This window comes from Pezoporus wallicus, unplaced genomic scaffold (genome assembly GCF_028554395.1).
Source record: "Pezoporus wallicus isolate ANWC-B61680 ecotype Strahan unplaced genomic scaffold, APGP_CSIRO_Pwel_v1 scaffold_7402, whole genome shotgun sequence".
NCBI lineage: Eukaryota > Metazoa > Chordata > Aves > Psittaciformes > Psittacidae > Pezoporus > Pezoporus wallicus.
In genome coordinates, this window is record NW_026641037.1 from 1,451,743 (window position 1) to 1,469,648 (window position 17,906).

At 40.3% G+C, this 17,906-nt stretch overlaps 1 protein-coding gene and 1 long non-coding RNA gene across 4 annotated transcripts; one reads left to right on the forward strand and one right to left on the reverse strand.

Annotated features, from left to right (window-relative positions):
• Positions 1–167: 167 nt before the first annotated feature.
• On the forward strand, positions 168–12,356 carry LOC130605946 (uncharacterized). 2 transcript variants are annotated; one of them, XR_008973829.1, is made up of 3 exons: positions 168–213; positions 3,269–3,343; positions 12,117–12,356. It is a non-coding gene; the product is annotated as an uncharacterized LOC130605946 (long non-coding RNA). The 2 variants fall into 2 exon arrangements; XR_008973830.1 differs by lacking the exon at positions 168–213 and adding an exon at positions 302–381.
• On the reverse strand, positions 914–16,775 carry MLF1 (myeloid leukemia factor 1). Of its 2 annotated transcripts, XM_057421825.1 has the most exons (8): positions 16,618–16,775; positions 12,097–12,259; positions 9,193–9,237; positions 7,029–7,115; positions 6,000–6,128; positions 4,784–4,943; positions 4,055–4,187; positions 914–3,111 (listed from the first exon to the last, which is right to left on the reverse strand). In XM_057421825.1, the coding sequence occupies exons 1-8, from the start codon at positions 16,662–16,664 to the stop codon at positions 3,009–3,011; spliced, it is 867 nt and encodes a 288-aa protein (XP_057277808.1). In that variant the 5' UTR covers positions 16,665–16,775; the 3' UTR covers positions 914–3,008. The 2 variants fall into 2 exon arrangements, with proteins under 2 accessions (XP_057277808.1, XP_057277809.1); XM_057421826.1 differs by lacking the exon at positions 9,193–9,237.
• Positions 16,776–17,906: the final 1,131 nt, after the last annotated feature.

A 17,906-nucleotide genomic window follows, 5' to 3' on the forward strand; every position in this document is an offset into this window, starting at 1 on the left:
AGCCGAGACCGGATGTCGTCAGAGAGACTGGCCGCGGTGGGGAGCGGGAGAAGGGGGCTCCTGCTGGGTCAGGCCGTGATTATTTCTTGTGACTGACCCCAGTCACTACTTTAATTAACGACCTGGACACAGGGATTAGACTTTTAGCTACTGAAGCTCATCGAAGGCGATATTTGAAGACACAGAGTCATCAGAGCAGTGCTGTAACTGCAGGTTAAGGTTAGCCGACTCCACCAAACCAAATCAGCTTAATGCAGGCAAGCATTGAGCACAGGGCTACCCCTCACAGGCGTCCCTAATTAGACACGTCCAGAGCTGGACTCCTCATCAGAACAGCTGTGTGGCAGCACTGCACGAGAAAGGAAAATACACTCATGACAGGTAGGAAGATGGAGGTTGGAGCCCAGGTACAAGCTTGTAACATTGTGACCATTGGATTACAATAGCCAAATTTCAGTTAAGTCAGCATTAGAGATACACCACGTGTCCTCTGCATGACCTCTCTCTATAAATACCACAATAATAGAGAATTTAGGATCAGGTAAGAGCATGTCCGTGGTGGCTGTTAGAATGGATGGCATGCTGAGATTCATGCATCTGTGTTCTCAACTATAAAAATGTAAATGCCCAGTGCCGAGGATTACACTAAGCACAGCTGGTCTTTCACACCAGAGACCACTCCAGGAGCAGGTCTGAAGCAGAGACCCAGCCTTGCCACCCCCCACACAAATGCTCCCCCCATCTGTTTCCTCCTGGCACAGTGCTTTTTGTGTGGTAAATGCACCTTTTCCCTCTGGAAAGAGAGCAGCACACTTTCCCTCATTGCGTTGTTACTGGTATCATACATAAGAACGCTCTTAAGGAGGCCAAAATAAAAAATGCACTAGTCAACGTTGTGGTGTAAACAAAACAATAACCATAAATAAATAATTTTATTAAAGAATTACAGTTTCCAATGTTTCTATATAGAACAGCTGCTTTTGCATTACATTTTAAAAGACTGGCTTGTATAACAAAGTAACCTGTAATGAATATCAGCCTCCTTCCACTATAATTTTCAAACTGAAGTACATACTTGTTTTGTTGATTATATATACGTGGCATGGGGTTGTTTTTTTTTAATCTCAGTAAAGCACAGAAAAAACAAGTAACTTGCAAGATGAATACTCCTTTTTTTTCTGTTAAATAGTAGCAGCTCCCAAACCGAAGATTTCTTCTTAAGTTACAACAGTAACAAGGTTTTGACTTTTTTTGACTTGGAAGTTTAAGTGACACACCTGGAAAAATGCCTCCATGGCCTTATATTCTCAATGACATTAATTGCAAAATCAATGTTGTCTTCAGTGTACAGAAGATCAGGCCACAGAGGTGTACTCTTACTTTTGAAGCAGAGTAAAAGATTCGGAGTTCTGGCAGGTGCGACTTTGTTACACACAGTTCCAGCTCGTCCTTCCATCAGGAGTTGCTACTACCTCCTTACCACCCTCTTACCTTGCCCGCATGTGGAGTGGTTCAACAGCATAGATTTATTGTCACTAGTGTTTAATAATAGGAAGAGACTATTGCATTAAACAAGCAAATAAACAACTGTCTTGCCCTTGGCAGATTTCAATAGAAGTATTTTTGATTATCTGCACATTAATAAGCATAGAATTAAGTAATCCACGGAATCTGAAGAAAGATTAAATATGATTTAGAGGCCATTTGCTTTTTGGCCAAACAAAGATTAACTTATAAAACCTATTTTCTTTTATCATACAAATAGTGCCTTTTTAAGGCTATAATGTTTTAGCCTTGAAATATATGCTGATGCTATAATGTTATAGCCTACAGAAATTATTTGTGATACAGTATGGGGATCAATTCTGTGTGATAGAACAGCATACAAACCGAACATTTGTGATACAGAGACCTGTCCTCAGTCACACAGTTGGCTTTTCTCTGGAACATTAGACACCTTAACCAAACAAGACCAGCATTAGATGAAGTGTTAGATTTAAGATCATCCTACATTTGCTAAAGCAGGACACACAAGAATACAAACATGTTTCATCTCAGCTGAGGGGAAATGGTTTCCAGTATTCAGGGCTCTTTTAGCTTTTCAGGAGAGAAGAAATAGTGTAATCGTTCATTATCCAGTTAAACTTACTGCCAGCTCAACCAGTTTCTCATATTTATTTTTCTGGTCAGTAACTAGTAGTTACAGCTGTGTTTTAGGCCACAGCAGTATTATTACAGGATAATTAAAAGCTACTACAGAGACTCTTCAAGAATTAAAAATAATGGGCCACCTCCAAAGGAAATATACAAAGAATCAGAAATACAAAACCAACAATCTAGGCACAGAAGAGATGCAAGCACAGCTTATAAACATAAAAATGCTGATAAAACTAAAACTGATAAAATTTAAGTATTTGTTAATTTACTATTACACGTCATGCTAAAGCAGGGTAAATCTGGGGATTCTATAAAAGATTACAGTATGATTTTAAAGATAGATATGTAGATAGGTAGATATAGTGGCTACAGTGCATTCAAATTGCTATTAATTGCTATATCACCTAGAAAAATCAGTAATTATTTCAGCCACACAAAATAAAAAGAATTTCTGTGTAAGTTAAGAGTGTGGGGGAAAAATACTTGCATTACTTAATAGTTGCAGGCTTAATAAAAAGCCTGAGATTGTTACAGATGTAGCAGAAAAATTTTGTAAATCAAAGCATTTTTAATTTTCTTTTTAAAACAGAATTAGTGATAACCCATTAAAGTGCTTTTAAGTGGAAAATTGTTATGTTTTTAATTTACTGAAACTGGATGGTTTTACCAAGGATCTGAAGTTTTAAAGAACATTCAATTGTCAAAAGATCAGAGTAGTAAGGCACGCTAATACTTACTAAAACAAAAAACAGAGATTGGTCATATATATGTGTATACTTATACAAACATAAGCAATGCAGCACCATTATCTTCTCTGAAGAAACTCCATTCAAATGGAGAATGGAAGCAATTTATTTTTTGCTGCTTCTGATGGGGACATGTGTTCCTTTCACACTGAGATTCTCCAAAGAACCTCGGGGCTCCCTGAATCCTGCAATTGCCAGTGGTTTCTCTCTGAAACAAGAGCCAACAAAAAAAATCACAACCACCATAAAATAAGGGGATGGGAGAATGTATATTTTGTTAGTTACTTAAGTGGAGGTATAGTTATTTTAGTTGTAACACAGATTTGATTCTTTCTCAAAAACTCCTTCCATTGTTACCACCATAGGGTTGGACCGATTCCTCATCTTACACACTCTGATGGCAAGAAAGAACCAGCTTAGTCTGAAAACTGAAACTGAAGGTAAAGTAGCCTCCATAATAAACCTCTAGAATTGGAGGGGTGCCACAGGGAAAGTGCTCTGTGTAGTCTACCAAAGAGGACAACCTCCCTTCTGTAGCATTCTCTACCAAACATGCAGCTGATGAAGGCAAGACAACTTGCACTGACACTATCTGTCAGTAGTAGAGGGGAAAAAACTGAAGCTTGGCAGATAGCAGTTTATGCAGGGGAGCTCCTGCATTTACTGATAAAGACCTCATTTCTACACATACTCCCCGATTTTAAGATTAGGAGAGGTCTCATTTGAAATCTAACTCTGCAAAGAGGGGTGTGTCTGTCTCCAACTATATGGAAAACATCTTCCCTTTTACCCAAGGGAAGAGATCAGCCTAGCCCTCAATATGGATTATAGCTTAAAGCAGCTCACCTAGTTTAATGACTGTGTGGACAGCTGCAACATTTGTACATGGTTTAGCTAAGAGCATTGGCCTGTTCTCTAGAGCAGACACCATCTTCATTAAGATGTTTTCTAAGTCAAATATACTAAATTTCTTCAGAATTTAGCAACAAAATACCGCCTTACACTGTTTGTTGTGGCACCATGAAAAGGAATAAACCACACTTTTTCATCAGATTGCCAGCAACACTGTTTGCATGTGAACAGATTGCTTCAGAATTCAACTTTCATTCTGCTACTAGTATTTATTTATTCTGGTAGGAAGCTCTTTTTACCTCCTTAATCCATCTCCCTTAGGTATGTGATGAGTACTTCTGTATTTTGGAGCTTCTAAAGTGCATCTAGTTCTAGATGGCTTGAACTTCATAATCTCATTCTGCCACTCTTCATCAAAGGTCTGGGCCTCATCTGAAAAAAACAAAGTTCACTTTTTAATAAATGCTAACGAGGTAGGGGAAAAAATAAAATGTATTGAAAATTAGGGGTTTTGAACAGTGTTTTTTAAACTTGTGAGCCATGATTCTCCACATGGCCTTCAAACTATTTCTAGGGGATCTGTAAAAGACTACTAAAAGCTTACTGCCAGTAGGCTTATGTTTGGAAGATAAAAATTAAAAAACACTCCACAAAACAAAACACTGCTGTAAAAATACAGGCACACTTTAACCACACATCTCAAACATGTATTAGCCACCAACACACAGCAAATAACAAAATTCTGTTAAAAGTTTGTTTGAAACCATAAAATATTATGAAAAGTACTTTCAAATGCAAGCAGGGGTTGTACAAATAAACAATACCAATTGCATTACAACACATTTTCAATTATAAATGGCCACTGTAACCGCAGTTTCCAAATTTATATCAGCTAAGGAAACCTGATTTGCAGACTCTCAGACTGTCTGAAAAACAGTCCCTTTTAAGACGTCTCAAGCTGGAACTTCAAAACTGGTATGTGAAACAACAGCGTAAAGCCCATTAGGGACTGCATAAAAGAGACATACTTTCATCCAAGTTGATGAATTCTTGGTTCATTTCTTCATCACCAGTCTTGCTGTTCTTTGATTTTTTAATGACATGAGCACGATCATTAATGTGATGACCAATAGCCATTTTTTCCAGCCCACTTTCAGAATCCTTAAGTGCCTTTCTTGTCTCCTTAACCTGTACAAAAAAGGGAAGTAAATGTCTTTCCAACCAAAAAAAAGTTAAAAAAAAATAATCTTTTTTCCCCAAAAGGATTTTTATCTTTCTTTTGAAAAATTTACGTTTTACAGGGTTTTCCAATTTACTGTGTTAGCTGAACATACACCAACACACAGATCAAGTCTGTTCCTCTTGCCAACAGACAGGAAGATTAAACAAGAACTCCTAAAGCTCCCTGAGAAACGTACATACTGGATATTAATTGTTGGGGAAAAAAAAACCCTAATCTAAATATACTACGCGCAGACAAGTCTTCAACATTCTCCTTGGCAACAGAAGGAATAACCAATGCCAATATTCTCAGCATGAAGGGACAACTAATTACTAGGTTGTCATGTTGACTGGCTTGAAACCCAGGCGACCACTTATCACTGTGTTCATGGGTATATTATTAGAACCTTTTTGATAGCCGAGTGTCTGCTTGAACTTGAACATATCCCACAGCCAGTCATGCTCAACGGTCTTTACTGCTCACATATAGTCTTTCGTGAACCTTGCTTCAGGGTTCAAATTCAAATTTCTTAGCAGAATTAGATGCAACAGCTGCAAGGAAGTCAATGAAAGGGCATCTTCATCTGAAGCATTACATAAGCATTTAAAAGAGCTTGAATAACGGGGATGACTTGAAGCCCTGTTTTGCATAAATAAGCTGCTTCTTGTATCTTACATTTTGGACAGAAATTTAATGTAAAAGAAGAGTATTAGCTGTAGTAAAGAGAAAGACACTGGAGACTGACTTGAAGAATCAGCTGTTCTGGCACTCAATTTTTCCAGTCTGATAGACATACAATTTATTTAGATGCATACTTAGAAGCATACAAATTATAAGGAAGAAAACTGCACTTCAGCTTCAGAAACCTTTAATATAGAGCAGTGTTTAAAAAGACATATGTTTTTCTAAATTATAAGAGTAACTGTCTCCAGGAAAAAGAACCTTAAGGAAGCTGCAGTTTGGCATAGATGAAATTTTGGTAATTACATACCACCTTTTTGCTGGATCTCAGGACTACTTACACCTCCTGGAGCTGTGCGTGTCTGAGATGAAGCCTGGAAAACTTTTGGTGGTTCATCTCCTATTTTGGAGTATGTCATCACAGAGGAGGAGCTAAACGTGTGCGCGTCTGGATGGATGGACAGGTCATCCTACAAGCAATGTAGACTTATTAATAAAAAAATGAAACTTGTGGATAATAGGCACTTCTTACATTCTGACACTATCTCATTGTGAAAAGAATACCCCTCTGAAAAATTAACCCTCACTCCTGGCACCACAGATGCTGCCGGTTGAGAAGAGAACTCGGCATTTGATATACCCTCACTCTTGTCCTAGCCTTGTCTGGCCACAGGTCTCCCATGCCAGGGAACATGGTCCAAAGCCTGGGCAGCAATAAGCAAATGCTCGAATGCTTGCCCTGGCATAGTTTAGTAATGAAGATACATAACCTGTAACATAAGTCTTGCCACATACAGTATATAATGTGTGTAAAGAGTTCAGGTGAAATAGGACTTGAGCAACAATGGTTACAAGCCATTTTACAAGGCCAATAAAACAGTAAATTTACTGAGCAACACTTTAATAGCTATCAGTGTTATCTTCAAAGACTGTGAAGAAAGAAGAAAGAAGCAGCACTGCAAATAAAATCAGAGAAAAACCTATATGGAGGGTGACATTTATGCTTTGTGGTTTTTGTTTTTAAATGTCCAGTAAAGCTTTAAATCGCTCCTTCGCTTAAGGTGTCAGCTCTGGCAACAGGCAGAGACCAGATAACTTACAGCAGTTCTAACCCCTAGAAAATCAAGCATACGCTTAAAATACTGTTGTTAGCAAATAATCAATGACAGCATAAAGAATTATAACCACGATATAGTGTGGGGGGAAAATTTTAAATTCCTCCTGTTTAAGACTAATAACTTTTATTTTGGCAGGACTTTGAGTAATATTTTAAACAGCTATTGTTCTCCAAGACAATTAATTTTAGACCAATTTTTAATTTAAAAAAAAACACAACACAAAAAACAAACTCAAAAAACAAACAAACTTACAAATTTTCTTTGCATTTCCAGCATACTGTTTCTCATATTTGACACCATCCTGTCCATTGCAAAAAATGGGTCCCCAAAATCTGTATCCTAATAAAAGACATTAAAATTAAAACATAGTCTAGAACTCCTCAAGTTCTGAAGCTGTTTCCACATGCATTTTCTAATGCAAATAAGACCATCAGAAAGGTTTTCAAAGGCTGCAATTCATAGACATAGACAGGCCAAAATGCATCTTTTCAACTAAAAAAAATTGTAAGCTAACATGGGGAGCTTGCTTGTTAAGTTGGAGATACTGGTAAGACAGAAGTCAAAGATTTGACACCTGAATGTGAAAATAAGCTCATCGTGTAGACAGTTTACAAGAACTATTTTCAAATACCTTCTAACCTAACTAGCTTCTGCTGTAAAAAGGACTATATGACACTCCATGCCTTATAATCTACTGAAGATCAAATTATCTCTATTATGTAAAATCCCTTAATGCATATGGAGTCACACTGAAAATGCATCCCAGCAGACACAGCTGTTCCTTTGCAGAAGTAGTGTACATTACTCATAAAGGGCAGTGGGGAAAAAAAAACAGAGAATCATAACTTGGTATTTTAATGGCAGCTTAATTACTTGATGCTACAGATGTAATCAACAAAACATTTGTTATTTCTACATGACGGCAGAAGATCCAGTGTTGCACAAAAGATAGATATTAAGACAGGTTTACATGCACAGAATTTTATTAATAGGACATGTAGCTGATGGCATATACTGATGAGAGCTGTCTTTTTAATAAAATGAAATAAAACAAAAAAAAAAAAAAAAAAAGCATAGACAGGGAGACAGAAAGCAAGGAAAGGGTGAACTCTCTTAAGTGACCATCTGGGAAGACAGCAATTCTGTCCCAAAGGAGCATCCTCCTCTGGGCTCCTCTCCAGTGCAGCAGGTGGTGATAAGTATTTTCATCATGCCTTTCCGTTCCTACTACAAGCTTTTCCTCAGAACCAGTTCATACTCCCTACTGGGCTGCCTGGTTTCCAACAGGAGCAGCTTTGGTTGGAGCACACTACTTAAGAGCAAACACCACACACTGATGGGTTGGTGAGTTTAGGCACATGTGCACGTAGCTGCTTCCCAGGACAGCCGCTGTGCCACCACCACACTCTGGTCCACAGGTACAAGACTGTGACAAGAGCAGGGAAAACTGCTCCCATGAGCTCCTCAAAACCTAGCAGCTTTGTCAAGAGGCTGGTTGCTGGGCTGCACATGGCAGCCCTTTGCGCTACTGAAGTGCTTCAAAACACCAGGATGCTAATTACAATTGCAGACATCCCACATTCCTCGGACTACTGGAAACACATAAATTGAATTTAAAAGTTTAAAAATAAAACCTGCAGCTTAAGCATAAAACTAAGTAAAACTCAGATACAGAAATTTTTTTTTCTTGAGTAGGAAGAAATATGAATCCTTAAAGGGTTATCAAAACCTCTGGCAATACTGATAGATAATTTAGGGCATCAATTCACAGCAAGTGTCAGTAACTCCAGAAAACTGCCTTCTACAGTTAGAAAGCTGGGTGTTCACCAATGCCACTGCCTAGTAATCAGCTGTACCTGTGGAATTACATGCCATAGATTGCAGCAAGAGGGTAAAACCATAATCTGTGCAGTTAGTAGCAAAAGAACTTTGATTAGCTTTTTGCATCGGCAAGATGCAAATTTGTGCCTTTGTAATGTCATATTTATATCCTTAGATCTGTAAAGTCAAAGACGCATGATTATTTTTGTCTGCTCTGCAAGTGAGAACCACTCTCTTAACCAATGGGTTTCAATCTGAGGACTCTTTAAAGCCTTCCAAAGGCAGTAGTCAGAGTTTGGAGTCTCCAGAGATTAAGTACAATCAGGTACATCACTGAGTAGAAAAAGCCAGCTGCTAAGCAATAACTTTTCCAGTCTTGGTATCAGCCTATTTAATCTACCCCAGCATTTTCACTTAAGAATTAAAAAAAAAAATAAAGAATATCTTTCTTGAATTATACTGTTCCATATATGTAAACACCAACAAAAGCAGTTTGTAAGCACACCAAGACTCGCCTTTGTCCATGCTTTAGTTATGCAGACAGTACACACATACTAGCAAGAACTAAAAGGATTATTGGTCCTGGGATACTAACCACTCTACCAAAGCCTGCAAAGGGCATGATGCCACAGCTTGTTGCCTGGAAGAAAAAGGACCAGCATCTTTCAGTTATACCTGTTATCAGGCAGCAGAAGTAACTTTCATATACACCAGGTAATATTAAACATTTTCAATCAAACAGAAACAGTCACTCAAAAGGACCTTGGTAATTTATAGTGTGCTATGCCAATATAATATGAAGTAGTCTCCGGTTAATATATTTACACTATTGATATTGGAAAGCAATAGCTGTCACCACATTTAATAAATCCTATTCACATGTATGTACTAGAAGAACTTAAAGCTACAAGTTGAGAAACATTTGTTTACCATAGTAACCTCTGTGCCAAAATTATTTAAAACATTGCACAGTGCTTCACACATCACCCACTTCTCTGACAACACTTCATTCTAGTCATGCAATAGAACCCCACTGCTGACAGTTGATGAAAATCAACAGATCAATAGTCCCTTAATGTAACATAATTAAATTTTAGAAGGTTGGCGTACAATTTTAGAGCTTAAAAAAATTAAGTGGTGCAGTTGGCCTGTTAACAAGCACTCTTTATGTATTAAAACTGATCAATGCAAATAGAAAGATATTTCTTTAAAATATCTATACATTCCTTACAATAAAATGAAGTCTAACTTCAGCAGTTAAGTCAACGGTTTCTGAGATCATTGCACAGAAATTCCAGGTAAATTTATCATCATATACAGAACCCCCTGAAGACAAATCCCCACAAGCAAATTATATTCTTCTGCAGTTGTATAAACAGATGTAGCTATAAACACCAACAAATATAGTTCCTGTTTGACCAACTGATATTGAATATCCCTATATGACAGGGCAATGAGACGCTGGACAACACACTGATGTTTCCAGGAAGCTAAGATTGGAGAGTTACATAAAAGCCACCTAAATAAAGAAGTACTAAACACTTTACAGTAACTTTTAAGTACAAAAGGAATTGACCACTTCTTGGAGTACCTTTAAGAACTCTTCCAGATTGCAGTTCTGTCTAATATGTATTGAAAGAATATCATATATATTTATATGTTACATATATCAAGTGCAAAAGGCTATCCTCGGAAATAAAGTTTATAAACTTTGTTTTATAATACATGCTAAAAGTGGCTAAATAGTTGCCTAACATATAGGACCATCAGATACCATAACAAAACTGAATGACAGTATCTTTTAAGATGTTTTACCCCATTCATTGTGCTAAAAACTGACATTGCAAACCTGCTTGAAAAAGGAAAAGCATGTTCAAATTTGAATGTTATACTGATACACATTGTGTTTTTGCAACAAGTTCTTTTCCTCATAAAGCAGTTTTAGACACGCTAGTTTACTTAAACATAGAATGACAATATCAGTAATCAATATGGGTAACTTTAACAAAGTGGTTTTTACATGGTAGTAAAGATACCCATTTTTTCCTACACAAAACTAATTATTTTAAGTATCTGAGTCACTTCTGAAGGGAAACCAGTAAAAGCGGTTTGCAACTACTACAATGCTCAAGTAATCAGTGCCAAGCCTTCTGTGACATCTGACAGCTCTGAGGTGAAACACGAGGAACATCAAAAGATTTTAGCAGGTGTGGAATTCTTCTGTGCTTATCAAAATAACACAGTGCTTTTGTGCCTTTAACTTCTTTCTGTAACCATAGATAAAGGTTTCCTGTGTCTCACATCTGTCCCTCACCACCAAGTACAAGGGACAAAAACTTCCTAGCTATTAGGATAAGGTTTAAAGTATCCTTTTTCTGAAGGAAAATGAAGGCCGATCTGATTTTAGGCATCTACTGAAACAAGGCCTAAGAATCTGCTTCAGTAGAGGAAATATCATGCCCTAATTAGATTCAGCAGCATCTATATTTGAAACTAACTGGCAACGTATGAGCAGAGAGGAAAGAATCTGACAGTTACCCTTTTGACTTGCAGGTGATAGTCTGTGTTTTAGCTGTGTTTATTAAGGTCTAACTATCTAGGTTTGAACAACCACCACGAAATCTGGCCAAGTTCCACAAGCTCTTGCAATGAGTCTCGTCTTCCAACTCTTTTTTTTTGGGGGGGGGAGGGGGGCAGGGATAGTTGTGTTTTTTTGAATGGTTTGGGATTTTTTTTTTTAATTAAATATGATTCACTAAAGTAAGAGATCATTCAGCTGCAAAATATTTATCCTGGTGGAGGGGAAGGAACCAACTTCCAAAGTGTATCCTTTCTAAATACAGCAATTCACAAGGTTTAGCTACAGAAGCATAAGATATAATTGTCCTGCATGCCATAAAGTTAAAAAAAACTACTTTACGCAAAACACAGATCACTGCCAACTTCTTCAGTTTCAGCTGGTAATTTATAGAAATACTAGATTTCATATCAGTTTCTCTGATCCCAAGTGGCTGAAACACAGGTTTTTGTTAAATCAAACTAACATGAGTAACTAGACAGAAGATACTAAGTTGCAGAGTGAAGGCATAAGTATCAAGGTACCTTTTAAAGAAAGTTAGAATAAAAAGGAAGAGTTCAGAGAAGGCTCTGTTTCTGGACATTTTTAATGCCTTTCTGTAACAGACATTTCATACATAACATTTATTAAACCAAACATTTGATAAGATTGTTTAGTTTGTTTCATTAAATACTGTATATTCAATGTTCAATAATACAGACTTGTCCTAACAGAAGCTTGTCAGTGTGAAGTAACAGGCTATTAACAAACCAAGAGAGATTATTCACGTATTACTTGGCAACGAAACAATCTGACCAAGGTTGTAACAGGCCCCTGTTTCCACTGGACCAAATTTAACAGAAATGGAAATGTGAAGCCAACCATACTACCAGTAAATGTAAATTCCATGTAGCAATCCTTAGAGATTAAGAAAATACTTACTCTGCGATTTCCTCTTAGAGCAACCCGAGAGTCCTGGTGTGCTCTTCGATCTACTGTTCTCTCCCCACCATCTGTTATACTGAGAAATGGATCTCGTCCAAAAGGATCAGAAAAGCTTCTCATCATCTGCCGCATATATTCATGGTGGGCAGCAAAAGGATCTCTGAAAAAGAGATATTTTGCACAGAAAGTCATCAGGTTTTATTCCAAGCTACAGAAAATTGCCCCAAAATTGTTAAAATGCAATTTTATTAATCATACGATATGGTTCTTTATTTAAATTCTGACTTTAACAGGACCCGACTGGGCAATCTCCTGTTTCTCACAAACTCTCACTTCTTTCACTTCCCATCTCTCACATTGGTTGGATGTTCTAGTTCTTTTGTCTTCTCAGCTGCCTTCATGGCTTTCCTACACTCTTGTGTGTCCATATTGCTTTTTCTCTTTCCTCACCTTCCCCAAAAAATATTTCAGCCTTTGCAACCATCTTTCACTCCAGCCTATGTTTACCATCTGCCACAAACTATAAAACTGATCCATGTTTTATCACTACTTCTACCTCCAACCCCTGACATTAAAAGATTTTTTTTTCCTCTCTCCTTTTTTGACTTCAATCTCTCAAAGCTTACTATGGTACTACTCACTGAACTCATTATGTCCCACCAGATTTCATCACCATCACCCCTCAAATTTTTTTGCTGGCCACTTCCATTCTACTTCTCATCCTCTTTGACCCACATGCTCAAAAATGTATACAATCCTCTCCATCTCCTTTACTTTAGTCACCCACTATTGTATCACTTTTTACCCCCTCCATAAATCATGTTCTCGTACCCCTTTTCTCTGCCTAGGAAGAAAGATTCTTACTGGCTTTTTGCTTTCCTACTAGTTTTCTCCCTCTTCTCTCTAAACACTCAGCCTCTGCTTCCAAAAACCTGTAGGTTTTTAGAACCTCCCGAGTAATCCCAAAGATTGGCTTGCAGGTAGAACACTGCTCAAGTTGCCCTCCATTACTACTTCATTCTTTGCATTCTCTAATTTGGGCATGTGCTAAATATTTCTAACCAAAAAAAGATCAAAATACGATTTTGCCAGAAGCACAATACATGATCAGTACTGCTGCCTGTGGTCCAAGGCTACTTCATACAAAAAATACAGGTGATTTCCTCCCTTCATCTCCAGTCTAATTTCCCCCCTTTGCTAGTCCACTGAAAGCCATTTTATTAACAATCATTTCCCAGGTATGTTTACTTAGACTTAATCGCACCTCATCTTCCTTCCTATCAATTTCCTGGCACTCCCCAGACAGCTCACACCCTCATTCTCTCCAGGACACCACAGCCTTTCCTGTAAAATCTGCCTCTGTGAAGAAGACCTTCAGGTTGTTCCTCTGACTTTAACAGCCAATCATCTCTTTCAAGTCTCTTGAACAGCTTTTCTATTCTCTCCTCCCTTATCTTCAATCCTATGAAAACTAATTTCCATGCCATGTGGCCACTTTGATCTCTCCACTATATACACTCTCTTTCTTGTGCCAGAGTTGCACTAAAAGGTGCAAAGAAATAGGGCTACAAATGTATGCTGGATTAATTTTCAAACAAGATTTTTTAACACAATATCCCTTTAAGCTATGCCCATACTTAACTCACTTCAATGCAAAGGGACCTGTATAGAAGTAGTTTTATCATTGTCGTTAAGCAGACCCTAATCTACCCCACTCACATGACAACCAGCTTTAACTTCAGCCCTAGCGTGATAAGCAGCTTGCACACAGCAAGCGTCCCCTCACGTTTCACAGGATGAAGAACAGATGGAAAAAGTCACTGCACAAGCCAAGATGAGGGAAGCACACAAGCACTACACTGCAGTAGACATGTACTTCCAGCAAATCTCTTCTGACACCACAAACTTCAGACAGGTTTGGTTATCAAAACTCAAACTGTATTCCATCAGTTATATATATATATAACAAAATTTCTCTCCAGTCTCTTCCAGTTCAAAAGGACACTCAAGTTATCTACAACACATCATAAGCAAAATAAGATTTCATGGACTGAATGTAGACAAGAAAACTTGGTTTAATTTAATGTGCATTAACATACTGTAATACACCTCATCTGACAAAATAATGCTTCATACCTTGTGAAATTGTCCTTTTTGCATTATTTCAGTTTCTCTGGCAACTTCTCTTGGCCATTCACGCTCCACTACGTCTAATTGATACACTTATACCTGCATCTAAAACTGGGGTTTTATGTTTTTTTGTTGTTTTTTTTGTTGTTTTTTTAATGAAGGTCTGTGAAGCAATTCAGAAATACAGCTTCTTACTATCAGAGACAGGGAAGTAAGAGATACACTGTGACAGATTCAGGAACAGAAGTGAAGCCTCCCAGTTCCCCAGGGACATTTTAGGGAGCTATTCATAAAAAGATCTAGTGTTGTCAAGCTTCGAAACAAATGCTACAATTTTGATATGCTCTAGAGTAGGGCAAAACCAATGGGAAGTCAACAGAGAATCTGTCTGGAAAACATATGTCCTGGTACAGTGTAAGTCAGCATGTGTTTCTGGTCAGTTTAAAAATCAGTGTCCTAGAACAATTAATTCAGTTTGTTATTTTTGAAAACTGTACTTTGTATTAGATACATTTTATTTGTTTATTTATTTAGGAACTTATGTAAGCCTGAAGCTGCAGAATCACACTAAAGGTAACACCTGGGCAATAAAACAAGAGCTGTCTGTTGGTGAATTAAAAACAGAGGCCAACTGCACTTGGCAGAGAAGATGCAACTTCTGCACCTGTCCAGGCTATCAGCGATGAAACTCGGGGGGGGGGGGGGCCTGGGCAGCATTTTGACTGACTGACTGGTGCTTCCCCAGGACAGCTGCTCACAGACAGAGCTATTTCTTTTAACCCAGGCACTTTTTCCAGTTCAGCAGTCAAAATCTCTCCTTAAGAGGCAATAGAAGCCTATTATTACTCTATTTTGGAAGCCAATCTTATCTGAAGCAATAAGCTAATTCCTTAACTACATGCAAAACAGATTTAAAAGGGCAGTGCCAAGAACATTAATCTCAAAATCCATCTCTCATCTCTTTCACACACACTCCCTTCCATTATCTTCTGCAGTCATCTTTTCTCCCTAGTTTTAAACTGTATCAGTGACTGCAATAAAATAAATGAAAGGAAAGCAACTAATACTTCAAAAGCATGCTACAAAATACTACAAACAAGACTTAATTTCTATTATTATTTTAGTTTTATGCAGAGGAAATTTTCTTCATGTAACTGATGAGTTGTTATACTAGCGCACATATTCCTAGAAACCAAGTGTACTAATCAATTGTGCAGCTTTAGAAGCTATCCCACGGCTAGAAACATGTTTCTGCAACTAAGCAGTAGATTCTCCTTTAAGAGGTACAAACGCAACCTCAGCTAGACTACCCAGTAGCTAAGAGATACAGTCAACAAACCCACATCACAAGGTCCTAAGTGTTACCCTGCCTTGTCCACCCACCAGCACTATACCTTATCTTTGCTTGTAATCAAGTTCCACATAGTTTTTCCTAAAGACACGATGCCTTTATTGGTACTTACTAAAATCATTCAGGCTCCTTTGAGCTGTACTATCCCATTCTTACCCGCTACAGATCAATTTCTGATGAAGGATATAAAATGGGGCCAGACTAGATACTTCAGCAGTTTTGACTATCCTAACACAGGATAGGGGAACATTTGCACGACACACTACTTGGATTTGGGTTCCCGTGGGAAAAGAAGATTCCTATGAGAAATATCGTGATTTCAGAGTTGAGTACATAGACATGCTCTACCCCAAGCACTATCATTGTGCTTGCAGTACGGAGATCAAAAAAAAGCAAGTCTGCTGAGCTGAAGCATAAGGATCCACTCAGAAAATCAGCACAAGGAAACAGCTTGCCTTTACTGATCTCATGTAGACATTGGCAAAGTTCTAATGCAAGAACACCTGGTGTAACCTTTAGTGTGTGCATTGACAAAAGTCCAGAAAGTCTGTGGCAAAAAGGAAAAAACAAAGCCAAAAAAACCCAGAGAAGCGAGAACATATAGCACCTGTCCACTTCCTAAGAAACTTTAGGAAAAAGAAACCCAAAAACAAAAGCAAGAAACTCAAACCAACGGAGGTGAAGACTTCTGTAGATGCCACTATAAAATTACGACCAAATTCCCTACTGCACAGTAAGGATTACGAGCGCTGCTGAAGAGGGGCCACTAGCAACAGTTTATCCCCCTCCCCCTAGTTCTAACATGCACTCCGCACCCTCGTTTGTTTCGGGGAACGGGGGGAGCACGGCTAGGAACCGTATCGGTGGCTTAACCCCGCGCAGATACGAGTGCTCCAAGGCGACGGGAACCCCGAAACGCTGCTTCAGGCTACGGCCACCTCACACCCACTCGCAACCCCCATAACCCCAGCACGGGGCTCCAGAGGCCGCCCGCCACCTCCCAACCCGGCGCCCCGGGGCCGCAGCGGGCCCCTCACCGGAAGAAGGGGTCCTCCTCGAAGCGGCGTCCCAGACCCCCGAACATGGCTGCGGCTCTCGGCGGTGTGAGCGCCACCGGCCCCTCAGCCCCTCACGGCGGCGCCCGTTGCCCCACGTGACGCCTCCCGCCGCCGCCACTGGCCGCCGCAGCCGTGGCGAGCAGGGCGGGGCGGGGCTCACAGGGAGCCGCTGTTGCTGTGGCAACGGTCGCCGCCGCGCGGCCCCGCGCCCGCACGTTGGTGCCGGGCCCACAGCAGCGCCCGGCGGGGAGCGCAGCCGGGCCCTGGGCGCGTCCCGACGCGTGCCCCACGCTGATCTCTGGGCTGCCGCTCCCGAAGGCCCCTTTTGCCCGGCGAGGCCCTGCCCGGCTTGCGAGGGTGCGGGCCCGGGCGTGATGGACTGCCGGCCTCACCACAGCGTCTGTCGGGCGTTTGCGGCCCGATGCTGTCGGCGCTGCTCAGGCCGCTGCCCTGTCCTCAGCCATGTTAAATGTAACGGTGTTTTTTCCAGTAGGTGGCAGTAAAATAAAGCGGCCGTTTCGGGAGGCGGGCCGCGTCCTGTTTCCTGCGGCCATGGACAGGGGGCAGCCCTTGGGCGCGCAGGGACGCTCCAGCGGAACGCACTAGGGGCCGCGCTACAGCAGCGCTAAACAGCTGTTCCAGCAAAACAGAGCCATGAGGAAGAACTGGGGCCGGGGTGGAGTGCGGGTGTTTGACCGCAGTTGCTGCGGTGGCCGTCACAGCTGTGTGTGGGTCAGGATTACACCAAAATGGGCAGCATGACAAGCAGCATGGCCAGCAGGTCGAGGGAGGTGATTCTGCCCCTCTACTCCACTCTCATGAGACCCCACCTGCAGTGCTGCATCCAGCTCGGGCCTGCAAAACAACAGAGATGTGGACCTGTTGGAGCAAGTCCAGAGGAGGCCACAAAGATGCTCAGGGGCTGGAGCTCCTCTCCTATGGAGATAGGCTGAGAGAGCTGGGCTTCTTCGGCCTGGGGAAGAGAAAGCTCTGGGACACCTTAGTGTCTCCTGGTGCCTAAACGGGCTGACAAGAAGCCCAGAGAGGGACTTTTTACAAGGGCCTGTAGGATCAGGATAAGGGGGTAATAGCTTTAAACTGACAGAGGGGAGATTTAGGTTAGGTATTAGCTATGGCTGCCCCATCACTGGCAGTGTTCAAGGACAGGTTGGACAGGGCTTGGAGCAACCTGCTGTAATGGAAGTTGTCTCTGCCTGTGGCAGGAGGTTGCAGCTGGGTGAGCTTTAAGGTTCCTTCCAACCCAAACC